General features: G+C 40.0%; 1 protein-coding gene across 2 annotated transcripts in view; it reads left to right on the plus strand.

Annotated features, from left to right (window-relative positions):
- The window catches only part of NADK2 (NAD kinase 2, mitochondrial), a 31,993-nt gene that overhangs the window by 12,864 nt on the left and 2,912 nt on the right, over positions 1 to 16,217 (plus strand). The window contains exons 3-11 of one of the 2 annotated variants that reach the window (XM_069880129.1): positions 72 to 160; positions 1,347 to 1,428; positions 2,753 to 2,836; positions 4,915 to 5,051; positions 6,109 to 6,187; positions 11,459 to 11,554; positions 13,742 to 13,797; positions 13,881 to 13,934; positions 14,428 to 14,551. In XM_069880129.1, the coding sequence (XP_069736230.1) occupies positions 1,358 to 1,428; positions 2,753 to 2,836; positions 4,915 to 5,051; positions 6,109 to 6,187; positions 11,459 to 11,554; positions 13,742 to 13,797; positions 13,881 to 13,934; positions 14,428 to 14,551 (701 nt within the window). In that variant the 5' untranslated portion in view covers positions 72 to 160; positions 1,347 to 1,357. Of the gene's footprint in view, positions 1 to 71; positions 161 to 1,346; positions 1,429 to 2,752; positions 2,837 to 4,914; positions 5,052 to 6,108; positions 6,188 to 11,410; positions 11,555 to 13,741; positions 13,798 to 13,880; positions 13,935 to 14,427; positions 14,552 to 16,217 lie in introns of both variants that reach the window. The other variant, XM_069880130.1, reaches the window with a different exon arrangement.

A 16,217-nucleotide genomic window follows, 5' to 3' on the forward strand; every position in this document is an offset into this window, starting at 1 on the left:
ATGTCAGTTTTTCAGAAGGATGTGACAAGGAACAATATAGGGCTCATTCAGGCTTTTTCTGCACTTTGTAGGAACGAGGGGATAGAAGTTCGTCTTGTTAAACGTCGAGAATATAATGAAGAGACAGTTCGATGGGCAGATGCTATTATATCAGCAGGAGGTACGACTTCATTGAAGGGAAGTATTTGTTCCAGTATGTTTTCATGGTTGCATTTTCCAAAATATTTTGCAGTGTGTGAAGTGTCTGTAGGTATTTACATTTTGAAAGCAAATTGCCTAATTGTCAGAAAATATGACCAAATGCAGTGCTTGTGAGTATCGTCTCTGCTATCTAAAATTGTAGTGCTAGGATGTGAATCCCAGCGCATGGCCACTTTGGAAATATTTAGTATTGTCTTGTGTAAAACAGTATAAACTGGATTTTGCTATGTTTTTCAACTAAAGAGGGTAAAATACTTACTCTCATGATTATACATAGCCCTAAACCCTGCTCTTTGTTTTTTGCTTTGTGAGGTGGAGACTGGCATACTGCCTGCTCCTCCTCTTGCTCAAACTGTCTGTCTTGCTTTCATACTCAACTTCATTGACTGGAGTACCTAGTTGGATGGTACTGGTATAAGTATGCAACTTCCAAGTTGCCTATGCCACTGCTTAGAGCTTTTTAAATGAACTGATAAAGCAAATAATCTGATTGTTTCTTTTTAACATTGGATTGCAGCAATCCATCCGGTGTTTTTTTTTGATTGCTGCAAGTACTGCGGGATGCTGTGATCTGGCGTAATGTTCAGTCACCTGTGGCAGTTAGGCTTGACCACTGTGCTGCCTTTCTCTCTTTCCCACTGGTCCGGTTTACCTCTAGCTACTGGTTACTATGCAGAATGAGTAGAAAGGGATGTATACATTCCTGATGCATCCTAGTATACTCCCATGGCTTTCAAAGAACTCCTCTAAGCTGGATATTAAAGTGTCAGTTTGACTGTGGCAACAACTCTGATGGTTTTGAGGCAAGCAGCTGGGAAGTGGTACTTCATCAGCTGTTTCAGAGCTTATATTTTGGTGCAAAGACTGATTCAGGTTATAAATCTCTTCCCATACTTGCTTCTGTCAAGTTCAGTTGTCTGGGCACATAGAGCTGTCAAATAAGAAGTACTTTTTCCAGCCACATTGGTCATCTTTAATTCAGTTGTCACTACTCCTCTTTGAAAGGTTTGATCCCTTTTTTGGTTTTGTGCAGCTTACCTGATGGGTGGTTGTACAAAAGCAGGTAGTGGTAACACTGTGAGACTATTTTATTTGGGATACTAGAGTGTGGAGTGAAACTAACTTTTGGTTTGCTTTTTCTGTAGGTGATGGTACGATGTTGTTGGCAGCCAGTAAGGTCTTTGACAAATTTAAACCAGTTATTGGAGTAAATACTGATCCTGAAAGGTAAAAACAGATTTGGGAAAGCAACACTTTATTTAATATCAGGCACAATATACTTCTGTTTCTAAGATTTATGAGGCATGCCTATGGCGTTTGACAGCGTAAATGTCTGGTTTAGTGAACTGTAGTTATCAAATGAACTTACTGTTTTATTAGAAAAGTTTCCGTGAAGAGTTATCCTGTCTTATCTGAGGTAGTGTTGGATAATTATGATTGTTGAACTGCTGCAGCTGTTTTCACGCACGGGTGTAACAGCAGTGGGAGCTAGTTAACCTGTGTTATTAAGCAGAATTTTGGGGCTAGAGATGGCAGTGTGGGTCAGAGACGGGGAAAGGGACATAACAAAAGCAATTATAACAGTGTGGTGATGCCTGAACACAGCAGCACTTTTCTTTGTGAAGAAAGGAAATCCTGTTGCATATCTGATAGTGCCTCAGATGAAGTTTGCTCTGGTTTCTTCATGTAAACTATCTCATGCCTCAGAGGACGCTGTCACCTATGCCAGTCAATGGTATTTAGTTGTCCTGTTATAAACTCTGCACAAATTGCATCCACCTATCCATAAGATTGATTTGGGCAGGTGGAAGCAATGTTTTAGCGCTGCCTGGTTGGTGTAACCTTCAAATAGGTGGCAAGTAAAACTCAGAATTTACCAAGGCTCTGTCTCCTCAAATATCCAGATTTAGATTTCTGCTTTTGATATTACTTGTTAATTTAATCTTAGTAGATAAGAAAGACGTGGCCAAAAAGTTTTAATTTCTTTCATACCTTACTTTTATTCTAAAACTTTTGGAAGCTGTTGTGAATATTTTACAGTATCAAGCCTGAATATCAGGGTTCAAATAACACATGTCTTCAAGTTATCAAATATCACTTACGAAAGGGGAGCAATGTTTAGTCTTCTAGCTTTGGCGTGAGAGTCTTTTGATCTTAAGCATGTTGCTTACCTGTCTCATATCACTAATTTGTGTGTAAATTTTCTTTATAACTGGCAAGGTTTATCAATCTTGAATTGCTTGCCTAGTACTATGGTGACTAGTCCTATGGGAACTCTATTATTACCTATATATCGCAGCAGGATTACTAGCTGAGCAGCCGGTTATTAGGGTAAATGTGGGAGAAAGATCCTGTGTCTCACATATGTACACTCCAGGGGCTGACAAGAGTCCTGTTGTTGCTGATGTGCTGTTATATAGGAATAGTATAGGTTCCTAAAGGTCAAAATCTAGCTTTGATTCCTGTAACAGAAAGAGACATTTGGTTTGGTTTTAAAGTTACCAAATCTTAATAACTTACTGTCATTTTCATAGCTTTTTTTTGCTTCCAGATCAGAGGGTCACTTATGCTTGCCTGTGAGGTATACACACTCATTTCCTGAAGCACTACAGAAACTTTATTGTGGTGAGTTCAGGTAGGATTCACTGATCTTTGCTTTTCCAAAACTTATTAGGATCGGAAAATACTTAATGATGTACAATTCATAAGGAGCAGACGATGCTTAGTAAAATCTTAGTGCCTCAAACTGTGAATTCTGTGTAGATGTTAAATGTGTTGAAAAATGGGTTTGTTGTCAAGATTGAGATGGGAGTACAAAGGATAAAAACTGACTGCCAGATCCAGTAAGAAGACTTCTGTTATGACCTTCAGTAATGAAGTTTACTTAGCAAATTTATAAATGAGGAACTGCATTGTTGTAAAGTATTGGTTTACCTATTTTAACACTTAAAATCATACGTAGTACAGTGATGGGCCATAGTAAAGGAAGCTAATGAAGCCTATACAGTTAGGAAGTGGTCAGTGTGTTGCATCTGGGTTTTTGGTGATTACAGCAGGGTGGGTGGCTTAAATTTTGTCAACAGATTAGTGTAAGGCAAAGCTTTTCCTTATGCTGAAAATAGCTTGATGTTTCCAATACTAGATATTCTTTACATAGAAGAATCTCACTTGAATTAAGAAAGAAGCAACCTAAATTCTAAAGGACAGACTAGGGAAGACTTTTTACTGTTTTTAAATAATGTGAGCCAGCAATGCACGCTTGCATCCCAGCTGTAGGCCAACTGTATCCTGGGCTGCATCAAGAGATGCGTAGCCAGCAGGTCAAGAGAGCAGCCCCTCTGCTCCACTCTTGTGAGACCCCACCTAGAATATTGTGTCCAGTTCTGGAATCCCCAACATAAGTAGGATATGGAACTGTTGGAACAGCTCCAGAGTAGAGCTTCAAAGGTGACAGACAGCTGGAGCACCTCTGCTGTGAGGACAGGCTGAGAGAATTTGGGTTGCTCAGCCTGGAGAAGAGAAGGCTCTGGGGAGACCTTACATTGACCCTCCAGTACCTGAGGGGGCTATGGAAAACTGGGGAGGGTCTTTTTCCAAGGGCAGGGAGTAATAGGACAAGGAGGAATGGCTTTATGTTGGAGGGGAGAGGATTTAGAGTAGACCTTAGTATTCCTCACAATGACGGTGGTGAGGCACTGGTACAGGTTGCCCAGGGAAGCTGTGGATGCCACATCCCTAGAGGTGTTCAGGACCAGGTGGGATGCCTTGAGCAGCCTGGTCTAGGGGCAGGTGTCCCATGGCAGGGAGTTGGAGCTGGGTGATCTTTCAAGTCCCTTCCAATGCGAACTATTCTATGATTCTTTGATTTTAAAAGAGATTGTTCTCTGGTGGATTAACATTACAGAATACTTCTTTGATGGCAAATCGTCAAAACCATGAAATATATTGCAATTGGATTGTTTATACTTTTAGCATATTTAATTAGTAGCTTGAAGTGTAACTGTATTTGTGCCTTAGAGAAGTTCTAAAATGAGATGAATACAGTCATCAGGACTGATTATAAATAACTGAAGGAAACTATTTGGTTTTATATAACCTCTAAATTCTGATGGGAAAAAGAGTTGATATCTCTTCTAGGAAAAGAAATAAAAAACCTGAATGTTGTAATAGTTTAAGGAGGAATGGCTTTCATATTCTTCTCTTTATTCATTTGCATTTCTCTGCAGCATCCTAAAGTTCCTAGTCTAGGAGAGAGTATTAAAATGAGAGGATACTTGTGCCCTTTGCGTATAAAGGGACTAGAGCTGCTTTTCTGGATGTCTTCAGATATAAACAAAAGACTGTAACAATACAGCATGTATTATTTGAATTCCTGAGAGCTTGTTGTTCTCAAAATCATTGCGTTGGACATGAATTCATAAGTTAGGATCACTTGCCTAAAAAGATGTGTTGCTATTTGTAATTTTTGTACTTTTGGTCAGTGTCCTCTTATTTTATGCATACAAAAAACATCAGGTAGCAAGGTGGTTAAGTGTAAAGTATTTTTATTTTAGTATGATTAACTTTCTAAATTTAGAAATTAAAGTGGAACCTATAGAACTACTTGAAATATGACTTTGAATATATTTAACTTATCTAAAGATGACTCTGATCTTATCTAATTCTGTGGTTTATACTTCGGCTACTGATACCACCTTCTTTCTCCTCTCTAAGGTGGCAGTGGCGGCAAAGAATCCGACTGTATCTTGAAGGAACTGGTATTAACCCAACTGCTGTAGATTTACATGAACAGCAGCTAAGCCAAGAGCAGCACAGCAGGGCTCATATAAATGAAAGATTCCAGGATCAAAGTAAGTTAAAATCTAATAAAAATACAATAATTTTGCCATGAAAACTTGATATAGGAGATAAGGATTTGTAAGAGTTGAAGTATTTTAAGTCTAATCACTGTATCTTGAGAGTCAGGGAGAGATGCCTCTCGTTAGCTGAACACTTCCATTAAGGTTTTTTAGAAAGGGTATCTTTTGTTTTGATATGTTTATTCCTGACTGTACACATGAAAGCAGTCTTCAGTATTAAAAGTTAATTTAGAAATGTTTATAAATAGCAAAATCTGATGGCAAAATAGCTGAAATTTTTTCAAATATTCTCTCTTTGGGTTACTGTAGACACTTGGGGTTAAAATGTGGATATTGTACCTTGCTTTCACTGCTCCACAGTAAAAGAGAGAGTGTGTGTGTGTGTGCGCGCGCGTGCGCCTGTGCATGCACTCTAAACTTGTGTTAGATTTGGGGTAGGTTACTTCACAATTGAAAAAGTTGGTCATAGACTGCCATCAAGCAAATAAGAAACTAGGAGGGTGAATCTCTCCCTTGGTAATTCTTAGGTCATCAGACACCTTCAACTAATTTCTTTATGATGGATTAAAATGCATGATTCCGTGCTTAACCTGTGTCTAGCAATGGCTTTCCTTGCTAAGAGGTCCTAAATCAATATGAATAATTTGTTAATCTCCTTTCATTATGCTATGGTATAAAGTCCAGTTCTTTGAACTTTATCAGAAATGTCCATTAAGTCACTGTCAGTGAATCTAAGTAGTCGGGGAGAGTGACTGACAGAAGATAAGTCTTCAATCTGTGTGATTACTATGAGTTTTCAGGAAAGCAATGTCTAAACATAAATGTCATTGCCTTATTGACCTTGATTCAAATACTTGTGGTCTCCAGTAAAGGACAGTGACAGGCTACAGATTAAAAGCAGTGAAACTGAGTCTTTGAAGAAAACAGAGCACTAGGCCTAGAATTCAAACCCAGGCAGCAGTGTGCGTCCTCCAGTGAGTTGTGAATTGTTAATGAAAATCTGGGATTTAGAGCCATGATTCAAAAGTGTTATATTCAATATTTGCAGGATCTGATATTTCTGGTCCTCATCTTTTACCAGTGAGAGCGCTCAATGAAGTCTTCATTGGGGAATCTCTTTCATCCAGGTATGTTTAATTGTTTGTTGTTGCAGCAAAGCACAATTGACTTTTCTTTCTTGACAGTTGACAATTTATTTTTATGACATTGCGGGGATTTTATGACAGTCAGTGATGAGATGTCTTTGCTGTCAAATTTCAGTTCTATTCCATGAATATAGAACACTAATTGTGTTGTTGCTGATTACAAAGTGTATTTTAAGTGCAGCGGTGTTGATTTCTGTTTTTACACTTTCCTGTCTGGCCATTCTTTCTCATCTCTCATTGTTCCTATCTGCTTCCTTTCCTCTTCATCATTTTACTCCTTTCCTGCCTATTTCTTGTGTAAACAGAAAATTGCCTTTAGTTACTGTCTTTACAGTGTATTGAAGGCTTAAATATCCATCATTAAACTTCCTCCTTGACTGTACCTCTTCTTAAGTCCAAGCAAAAATAGCTTCCCTGCACCTCTGTCATGAGAGGTGAGGGTATCAGCTTGCCTTTGGCAGAAGCTTTTTTATTGTGGGAAAATAGCTTCTCTGAATTACTGTTGTTGGCTAAAACACCCTTGTTTTAAAGTAGTTGGTATCAAATCCTTGCACTGTCTTATCCAGGATAGCTTTGACTGACCTTTCTGTCCTGAAGATCAATGTATTTCTGCCAGCCAAACAATTAGAAGGATGCAGGTAACATGATGGGGGCTGCAGAGAAGGAGTTCAAAGATGATCCTCGATCAGGACTTGGCCAGGCTTTTACTTAAATATTTTACCCCTTTTCCCTTTATTCTGTTTATTTATTCTTTTAAAATTTTAGAGTGTAACATCATCTTGTGTTTGTACAGTGCCTGAGACACTGTGATTGTTGCTGGAAACAATATAAAAGTTCCATGAGTGCTCTATTCTCCATCTGGATTGCAGCCTCAGACAGGCAGAAGGAATTAGTCTCAAAGAGTTATAAATTTTGCTCTCTCCTAAATCAAACCTAATTTTATCAAAATTCTAAAAAGCTTCTTTAACATAACAGTGATAGAGGAACACAAAGCTGCTTTACAACACCTTGTAATTGTCCTCTATTTCTGAATGTCACAAATACATTGTGCTCTTTGGTTCCCAAATATTTGAGAAGCATTGAGTAAGACCATGCTTGTAGGAACAAATGCCTAGTAGTAAACTTTGTGTTAATAGCACTTTATGCTTTGAAAACTTTAATCTGTGTGACGTCATTCTTTATCTTCTGTAAGGTTCAAATACACCAATCTGCTGTGTAATTAACACAAAATTATGCTAGGTCCTTCTTCCAAGGTCTTATTCTGCATGTCCATTAAGAAAACAAGGGAATTGAAGAAAAAAAAACCCCAAATCTGTCATACCTAGCTTGCAAAAATTATCTTGAACGGAATCAAGCTGTGCACTAGTGTTCTTAGTTTGATTACAGATCTTTCACCTTCCTATCTTCTCAGAGGTGTGTATACAAAATGCTCTTAGTTACTAAGAGTTTAGACTGTTTGGCACCAAATATTCAAAAGGCTTACTCTTGGCTGGTCTAGACTGATACTTTCATCACCTAAAACAGCTCAGTAAGCTCCTTTTACTAAGAAAGGTGAAAATCAGTCATGCTTAACACAGTGAATGCTTTTCTATAAGAGGGTACCTACTAATCTGAAGACTATATCATACTGTTTGAATTAGGCATTATGAATGTCAGCAACTTGAGTTCATAAATCATAGAATCATAGAATAACCAGGTTGGAAGAGACCCACCAGGTCATCGAGTCCAACCATTCCTATCAAACACTAAACCATTCCCCTTAGCACCTTGTCCACCTGTGCCTTAAACACCTCCAGGGAAGGTGACTCAACCACCTCCCTGGGCAGCCTGTTCCAGTGCCCAATCACCCTTTCTGTGAAGAATTTTTTCCTAATGTCCAGCCTAAACCTCCCCTGGCGGAGCTTGAGGCCATTCCCTCTCATCCTGTCCCCTGTCACTTGGGAGAAGAGGCCAGCACCCTCCTCTCTACAACCTCCTTTCAGGTAGTTATAGAGAGCAATGAGGTCTCCCCTCAGCCTCCTCTTCTCCAGGCTAAACAACCCCAGCTCTCTCAGCCGCTCCTCATAAGGCCTGTTCTCCAGCCCTTTCACCAGCTTTGTTGCTCTTCTCCAGGTGTATAAATATACACCTGGATGTTCTGAAGCTTGCAGAGGGACTGTCTAGTCTCTCTAGGCCTAATGTTGAAATTCCCTCATTTGTGACTAATACTATGCAGAATGATGATTGTGCACCACAGTTTACTATATTTGAGTTTTGGGAAGGATTTGTCCTGGAGGGAAGTGTAAGCTTGCTGACTGTTTTAAAACTAAAACTGTTTGTGAAGAATCATAGATCATTTTCGTTGGAAAAGACCTCCTGGATCATTGACTCTGACACTGCCAAGTTCACCACTAAACCATGTCCCTAAGTGCCACATCTACATGTCTTTTAAATACCTCCAAGGATGATGACTCAGCTACTTCCCTGGGCAACCTGTTACAATACTTGACAACCCTTTTGGTGAAGAAATTTTTCCTGCTATCCAATCTAAACCTCACTTCGTGCAACTTTAGGCTCTTTTCTCTTGTCCTGTTACTTGTTACCTGGGAGAGGAGACCAACGCCCACCTCACTACAGTCTCTTTTCAGGTAGCCAGAGTGAGTGATAACATCTCCCGTAAGCCTCTTTTCTCCAGGCTAAAGAACCCCAGTTCCCTCAGACAGTCCTCATAAGACTTGTGCTCCAGACCCTTCCCCAGCTTCATTGTCCTCATCCAGATATGCCCCAGTCCCAATATCGTTCTTGCAGTGAGGGGACCAAAACTGAACATCGGATTTGAGGTGTGGCCTCACCAGCACCAAGTACAGGGGGACAATCACTTCCTTAGTCCTGCTGGCCATACTATTTGTGATACAAACCAGGATGCTCTTGGCCTTCTTGGCCACCTGGGCACGTTGCTGGCTCATGTTCAGCCAGCTGTTGACCAACAGTCTCAGGTCTTTTTCTGCATTTCTTCAGGACAGTTTTCCAGCTGCTCTTCCCAAAGCCTGTAGTATTACACAGGGTTGTTGTGACTCAAGTGCAGGACCTGACCATGAGTTCTGGTGAACCTCACACAGTTGGCTTTGGCCCATTGATCCAGTCTGCCCATATCCCTCTTCAGAGACTTCCTGCCCTCAAGCAGATCAACACTCCTACTCAGCTTGTTGTCTTCTGCAAACTTACTGAGGGTACACTCAATCCCCTCATGCAGATAAGGAGTAAATATACTAAACACAACCTGCCCCAGCTGTGCCCTGGAGAACACCACTTGTGACCGGCCCCCAGGTGGATTTAACTCCACTCACTGTGACTCTTTGGGCTTGACTGTCCAGCCATGTTTTCTACCAAATGAAGATTACGCCCATCCAAGCCATAAGCAGTTTCAGGGAGAATACTGTGGGAAACTGCATTAAAGGCTTTACTAACATCTAGGTAGACAGCATCCACAGCTTTGTCCTTGTCCACTGTCATTCTTTAGCTCCACCTGGGCAAGTTTGGCAGCTAAAACTGTGCAGTTGAGCCTCCAAAATCCTCCCCATTCCCTGTGCCCCCCAGGAAAAAGAAAGAGGGATATGAGAATAAAAAATACTTCTGGGTTGGAAACTAGAACTGCAGCTTTCATGAAATGCTAATGATAACTATGAAAATAGTAAGTAATAAAATATAGACAAGTCTATGAGATCACAACCCCACCCCTCAATGATTCTACATCACCACAAGTACTGCAGAGCAGACATGAGGGAATGGGGCCATGGCTAGGAGGGAGGTGGACTAGGTATTGATTTTAGGAGCACATGGACCTGGGATTGGGAGCCAATCACACAGACTAGGTCCTCACTGGATGTCAGCCATTGCAGAAGAGGGTAAGATCCTTGTGATCTCTCAGTTTATACTGAGTATGATGTATATGGGATGGAATACTCTGTAGGTCAGTTTAGGGTCACCTGCCCTGTTTGCCCCACCTCACAGGTATAGCTCCTTTTCTGACAGCTTGAAGGTGGCCTTGGTTAAGTATAAGCATTGGCCTTTTTCCATACCACTGTCCTGTGTTATCACTTTAGAGAAAAACACTGTCTCAAAAAACATGCAGTTAGTTTTCAGAGAATTAAGTTACTTCAAGCAAGTTATTCATAAAACTGACTCAGATTTACCTCAAACTACAACACCCACTAAACTGGTCAACTTGTCCTGGAAGGAGATCAGGTTAGTCAGGCAAGACCTGCCTTTCCTAAACCCATGCTGACTGGGCCTGGTCACCTGGTTGTCCTGAACATGCCATGTGACGACACTCAAGATTATCTGCTCCATAACCTTATCCAGTACCAAGGTTAGGCTGACAGGCCTGTAGTTCCCCATATTCTTTTTTGCCCCTTCTTGTAGATGAGCATTACATTTGCTGACTTCCAGTTAACTGAGACTACCCTGGTTAGCCAGGACTGTTGATAAATGATGGAAAGTGGCTTGGTGAGCACTTCAGTTCCTTCTGTATCCTTGGGTGGATCCCGTCCAGCACCATAGACTTGGGTGTGTCTAGCTGAAGGAGCGGATCGCTAGCCATTTCCTCTTGGATTACAGGGACTCCATTCTGCTCCCCATCCCTGTCTTCTAGCGCAGGGGGCTGGGCACCCAGAGAATAACTGGTCTTACTATTAAAGTCTGAGGCAGGGAAGGCATTAAGTACTTCACCCTTTTCCTCATCCTTTGATGAATCACAATGCTTTTTTTTATTACCAAAATGATCAGGAATTCAGCTTGAAGCCATGGTATTGCTTATTGATGCTGGAGTCCTTACCTCATTGTGTTCTCTGATGTAATTTTATGAGACCTAGTCACAGCATACATACAGGTTTTTGGTAGTTCAACAGTGACACTAGGAAGATAAGATATTTGTAGTTTCATTTCTAAGTCCAGCAAATCCTGCTTATACACAAAGTCTTTCCCAGATGAATCATGAGAGTTTTTTTCTCAGAATTTAATACAAAAAGTAATTGCTGAAAAGCTTCCTAAAGGCTCATGCTGCAAATCACTTTTGTCCATCATAAGAACTGCTATGAGACAGTGAATCAAAAGTGGCTGCCAAATCAGAAACAGCATGCAAAGCCTGTGAAATTTTCACCCAAATTTGAAACTAGCCTCTCTAAATATTTATGTGCCTGATAAGGCTGTGTGTTCTGTCTTATTCAGGGAGAACTTTAAGTCCTGCAAACCCAGTTTTAAATTCTCGCTTCATAGGGCCTCCTATTATGAAATATCAGTTGATGATGGTCCTTGGGAAAAACAGAAGAGTTCAGGGCTTAATGTGTGTACTGGAACAGGATCAAAAGCATGGTAAGTACATGTTGCTGCCTTGATATAAAATACTGCTTCAGATAAGCTAGATGGAACAATTTTGTTTAAGCACGTTGTCCATACTGAGACTCTGTTGGGCTGTAGGTGTCATGTAAGTAAGTGTATGTCAGTCATATCCAAATATTCTCACTGTCAGTGTAGTTTAAAGCTGTCTCAGGTATATGAGAACAGGAAGCACCCCTCACTTGTAGGTACGGAAAGAAAAGTTTAAAAGGCAAAGAGGTGAGGCATTGAGGAGAAATTCATCTTAGGTATGGTTGTGATTAAAGAGATTGTATGCTTCATGTGGAGATGAATAGTAGGGGGTGGCAAAGGAAAGAGATTCTGCGTTGACTTGCAGGGCATTTTGTGGTGATCTCTGAACTACTCTGTTGCCTAAAATTAAAATGCTTAGGTGACGTAGCTCAGAAAACTCAAAAATCTCAGCTCTAAGAAGAACAGAAAAACATGTTCTTGGAAACAGTGTTAAATGTTCTCTGGCATATCTACTGTCCAATCTCCTTTCAAGCCTCTTGCCTCTTTCAAACTTAAGTGAAAGGGTACAGTCTCTTTGCCAAAATATCCCCCTTAAACAAAGACAGGCATACCTAAGCATTGCTGTGGTAGCTTAATCAAAGGGGTAAATTATCTTAACTCTAGTTTAAACTGCATGTAACTGCATGTAAACTGCATGTAACTCAGATCAATTTAGTTTTGGGATGTGAGAGATGTGTACAGTGAGAGCCTCCTTTGTTTGGAAATCTGGCTGTGCTTATGGTTGTAGAACAGGCCTTGGATTTATGTGGCAGGCTGAGATGAACTAAAACTGAAGCTTCTAATGAAATTCAGAAATGAATATTCATGCTGTAACCATGGTCACTGGGTTTTACTTTTCATTGTAATACAGAGTTTTGTATGCAAGCAGCATAACTTGGTCCTGGAGGCTGCCAAGGATGAAACTGGCAGACTGCTAGGGGAGCTTTCCTAGTGTTCAGTACTTTGGGAATGTACAGTCCTAATTCAAAGCTGTTCTTACACATTTCTTTTGCTTATATGCTCTGTACTGAATGATCACAGAAGCAGGAGCCAAATTCCAGAATTGCCTGTGTATTTTTCTTTAATCAATGTATACTGCTGAACATCTACACTGAGGCCAGGCTTTGGTGGAGTGATCTTTCTTAGCCTGTGGTCTAGGAGCTCTCCTGGGATTTCAGACCTCCTAGGCCTGAGAAGCATTTAAATGTCCAAGTGCTTCCTTCAGCTGCCAAAACTTGCATAAAAGGATATCTAGTTGAGAGAGAACAGTTTCAAAATGGACATCTCAGATTCTTACCAGCGTCTGCTCAGATTTGCAGGTAGGTAATAAGTGTAAGAGAAGGAGCCTTAGACAACCACCATCAGCAGCTCTGTGGTCTGTTAGATGTGCAATGTCTTTTGCAGTCAGAGGTGTCTTGCTGCAATTACAGAAGTGCTGGACTGAGGATTTTAAGCTGCTTAGTGACCTGGGAAACTGAGATGTTCACAGTACCGCTGTATGGAGGCTGTGGTTAGTGTCTAGTCCTTTTTGAGCCTGGGCATAGGAAGATTTTTGTTGGATTTTCAGCTTGGTTCAGACTTAGGTTTTATACTGGCCCGTTGTGCATCCAGATGTGGCAAGTGCAAAAGTGTCTGATCCAACAGTGGAAGGCCACACCTTAGGGTATGGACAAAGAGGCACGGTGCTTGTAAAGAAGTACTGAGTCCTGTAAATGAGAACTAATAGCGGGAATTGATTAGCAAGAGGTGGATAGAAGGCATGAGAAAACATACAATCTGTAGAGCTGTCATGTTTCATTTAAAATGCACACTTAAATCAGCAGTTATTGGGATTTTAAGGCAGGAGGATCATTGATAAAGAGACTAGATTGTGTTTATCATGCTCTTCTTTCCTGAGGACTTCACTTAATTGTTTATTAAGGTTTACAAAGCCACAGGTAAATGTCAGACAAAGAGTTTAAGGTATATTTTTAGTAAGTTTTTGTCAGCTCTCACTTAGTAGTGTTCTTTACTTTTTTTCTTCTGTTGTTGAACATAGTTCTCCATCCAAATGCAAGATTTTTTGTTTTGGCTTCGTTTGGTTTTGTTTTGGTTTTTTTGGTTTCCCATGTTGTATTGCTTAATAAACAAGACTTCTACTTCTCTGTCTAGGTCCTATAATATTAACAAGATGGCACATCAAGCTGTGGAAGAGATCCTTAAGATTGGTGAGTGATCAGTGTGGCATTACTGGTCAAGTTTATGTAAAGATACAGCTGCCTAATTGGGGCTCTTTCTCTTGGCTCAACAGCTAAAAAGCATGGAAGTTTGAATATGCCCTTGAACGCAGAACTGGTACAAAAAGGTTAGTGAAAAAGGCAAGATTTCTTTAAGTATCTTAACTTTGACCTTTTCGGTTTTGTGGTACTCCTTATTACTCAGTATTGTTTTCAGTATTTTAGCACTCCTGCAATATTGGTCTTTCTTACAAACATTATTTAGGCACAATTGGTGAAAAATGTTTGATTTGATGGCAAGGCACTTATTTAGACTTTTGTATAGATCTATACTTTTTGTATAGATAGACTTTTTGTATAGATCCTCATGAGAACTTCAGTTCTCCCAAGATATAAGACAATATTTACTAACCTGAAGATGGCTATTGAGTGTCATGTAATATTGCTGAAAGAGATCTTCTGTAGCACACATTTTTTTGCAGGTGAAGGCTGCTAAACATCTGGAAAAATTCAATATTCCCTCACGGTAGGGAGGCTGCTCTTTTCCTGGAGAAATGTGTGTGTTTCTGGGAATAGCTGATTTTCTCTGGAAAAACTAATGGCTGATTTATCTTTTTACAGTAACAAATGATTACAATGAGTCCCTGCTCTACAGTCCAGAAGAACCAAAGATGTTTTTCAGCATTCGAGAACCTATTGTAAACAGAGTTTTCTCAAGTAGCCGGCAGCGTGGCTTCTCTTCAAAGTAAGTGTGGGCTGTTACATTCATCAATTCACCAATTTTCATTCTGTGTATTTGTGAAAGTGTGAGTAATGCAGAAGTTGTTCTTAAAGATTTTCAACATCCAGTTTGTGTTTTGAGAGGCCTGATTATTGATAACAACAGGAAGAAAATGTTCCCAGGTTGTTTTATGCCTTTTGATGTTTGATCCCTGCACAGTCTTACAAAACAAAAGAATCTTGCTGTGCCCAGTTTTAAGTGTGTACCATTTCGCTCTGTATAAGACATGGACAGTCACAAACTGGAGTGCATTCAGGAGAGACCTGATGAGATGATTAGGGGGCTGAAATAAGTGATTTGTATATAAAGGCGAGACTCAAAGAATGCTTTTGTTTCTTCTGTCTGGAGGAGACAAGACTCAGCAGAGTGGATCCAGTTGCTGTCTTTAGCTGCCAATGGATGGTTATAGAGGAGATTGAGTTAAATTGGTTTCAGAGCAGAATAAGAGGCAACAACCATGATACGGGCTGTAAGGATAGGATATTAGATTCTGATAAAGAAAATGAAAGATTTTTCGTAGTGGGAATGGTCAGGCAGTAGAGCAGGTTGGCTGGAGACCGTGCTAGTGGTGTCCTTGGAGATTCTTAAAACTTAACTGGACAGGGCCCTAAACAACCTAATCTCCTTTTAAAGTAAGGCCTGCTTTTCTTTAGTAGCTGCCCAGAGTGAAGTGAAGGAGTGGAACATGCTTCCATGTCATTCTGCAGTGTCCAAGCTTTGCTGTGTTTTAGTGATGCACAGGCCAGTTGAGCTTTGACACTGTGGCTATGCTTCCAAGCTTTTCATATTTGTGAAAGATGCATCTTCCTGAAAAACTAAGTCATTGGATAATTGTTGATTAAATTTTGGAGGTCAGAATGTTTGTCTAGACCAAGGCCTTAGTCAGAAACGATCAAACACATCCATTTGAGACTGCAGTCTTGCAGCCACTCTGGCACGACTATCAGTTCCCATCTACCAATATGAAAAAGATTTGGAGAACACTTTATTTAATAGTGTTCTTGCTTTCTGTGTATGTGAAAGGATAAATTCTGATGGTTTAGTTAATTTTTTTTAAAGGTAAGTGAAGAGGAAGACAGTTAGACTTTATTCTGTCTTGCCTAGCTGCAAAAGAGCTGCCTTAAATTTTATAACCTTAAATTTACATTTATTAGTGAAAGATACAGTAGTCAGACTCTAATACTGATGGTAGTATGCTGCAATACCTATTTATGATGTTGCCTAGCAAGCATTCTGACCTGTAAATTCATGTTTGAAATTTCTTTCCCTTCTGTCAGTGAATCATTCATGTAACAAAATAGACTATGTTAATGTCCAAACTATATGAATTTCAAGCATTGTAGTTGAGACTACATGTTCCACTTAACATGAAGACCACACATTAGAATCATAAATTAATTCAAAACTTTTCGGTTGAAGATTAAGTAAATCACTAATAAATGGCATCATCGTCAGCTTTCTTTAAAATACACCTAAAATACAGCTTTCAGTATCAGGTGTGGTGTTATAGGCTGTTCTCAGACTCTTGGAGCAATAGTCTCCATTTGAACAAGTCCTTCACTTCTCTCTGGATTCTTTGCTACGTCTATAAAAAGTTCAGGGGGTTCTAGTGCTTAGTACCATACTAAAT

The sequence above is a fragment of the Phaenicophaeus curvirostris genome, chromosome Z, assembly GCF_032191515.1.
Source record: "Phaenicophaeus curvirostris isolate KB17595 chromosome Z, BPBGC_Pcur_1.0, whole genome shotgun sequence".
NCBI classification, from domain to species: domain Eukaryota; kingdom Metazoa; phylum Chordata; class Aves; order Cuculiformes; family Cuculidae; genus Phaenicophaeus; species Phaenicophaeus curvirostris.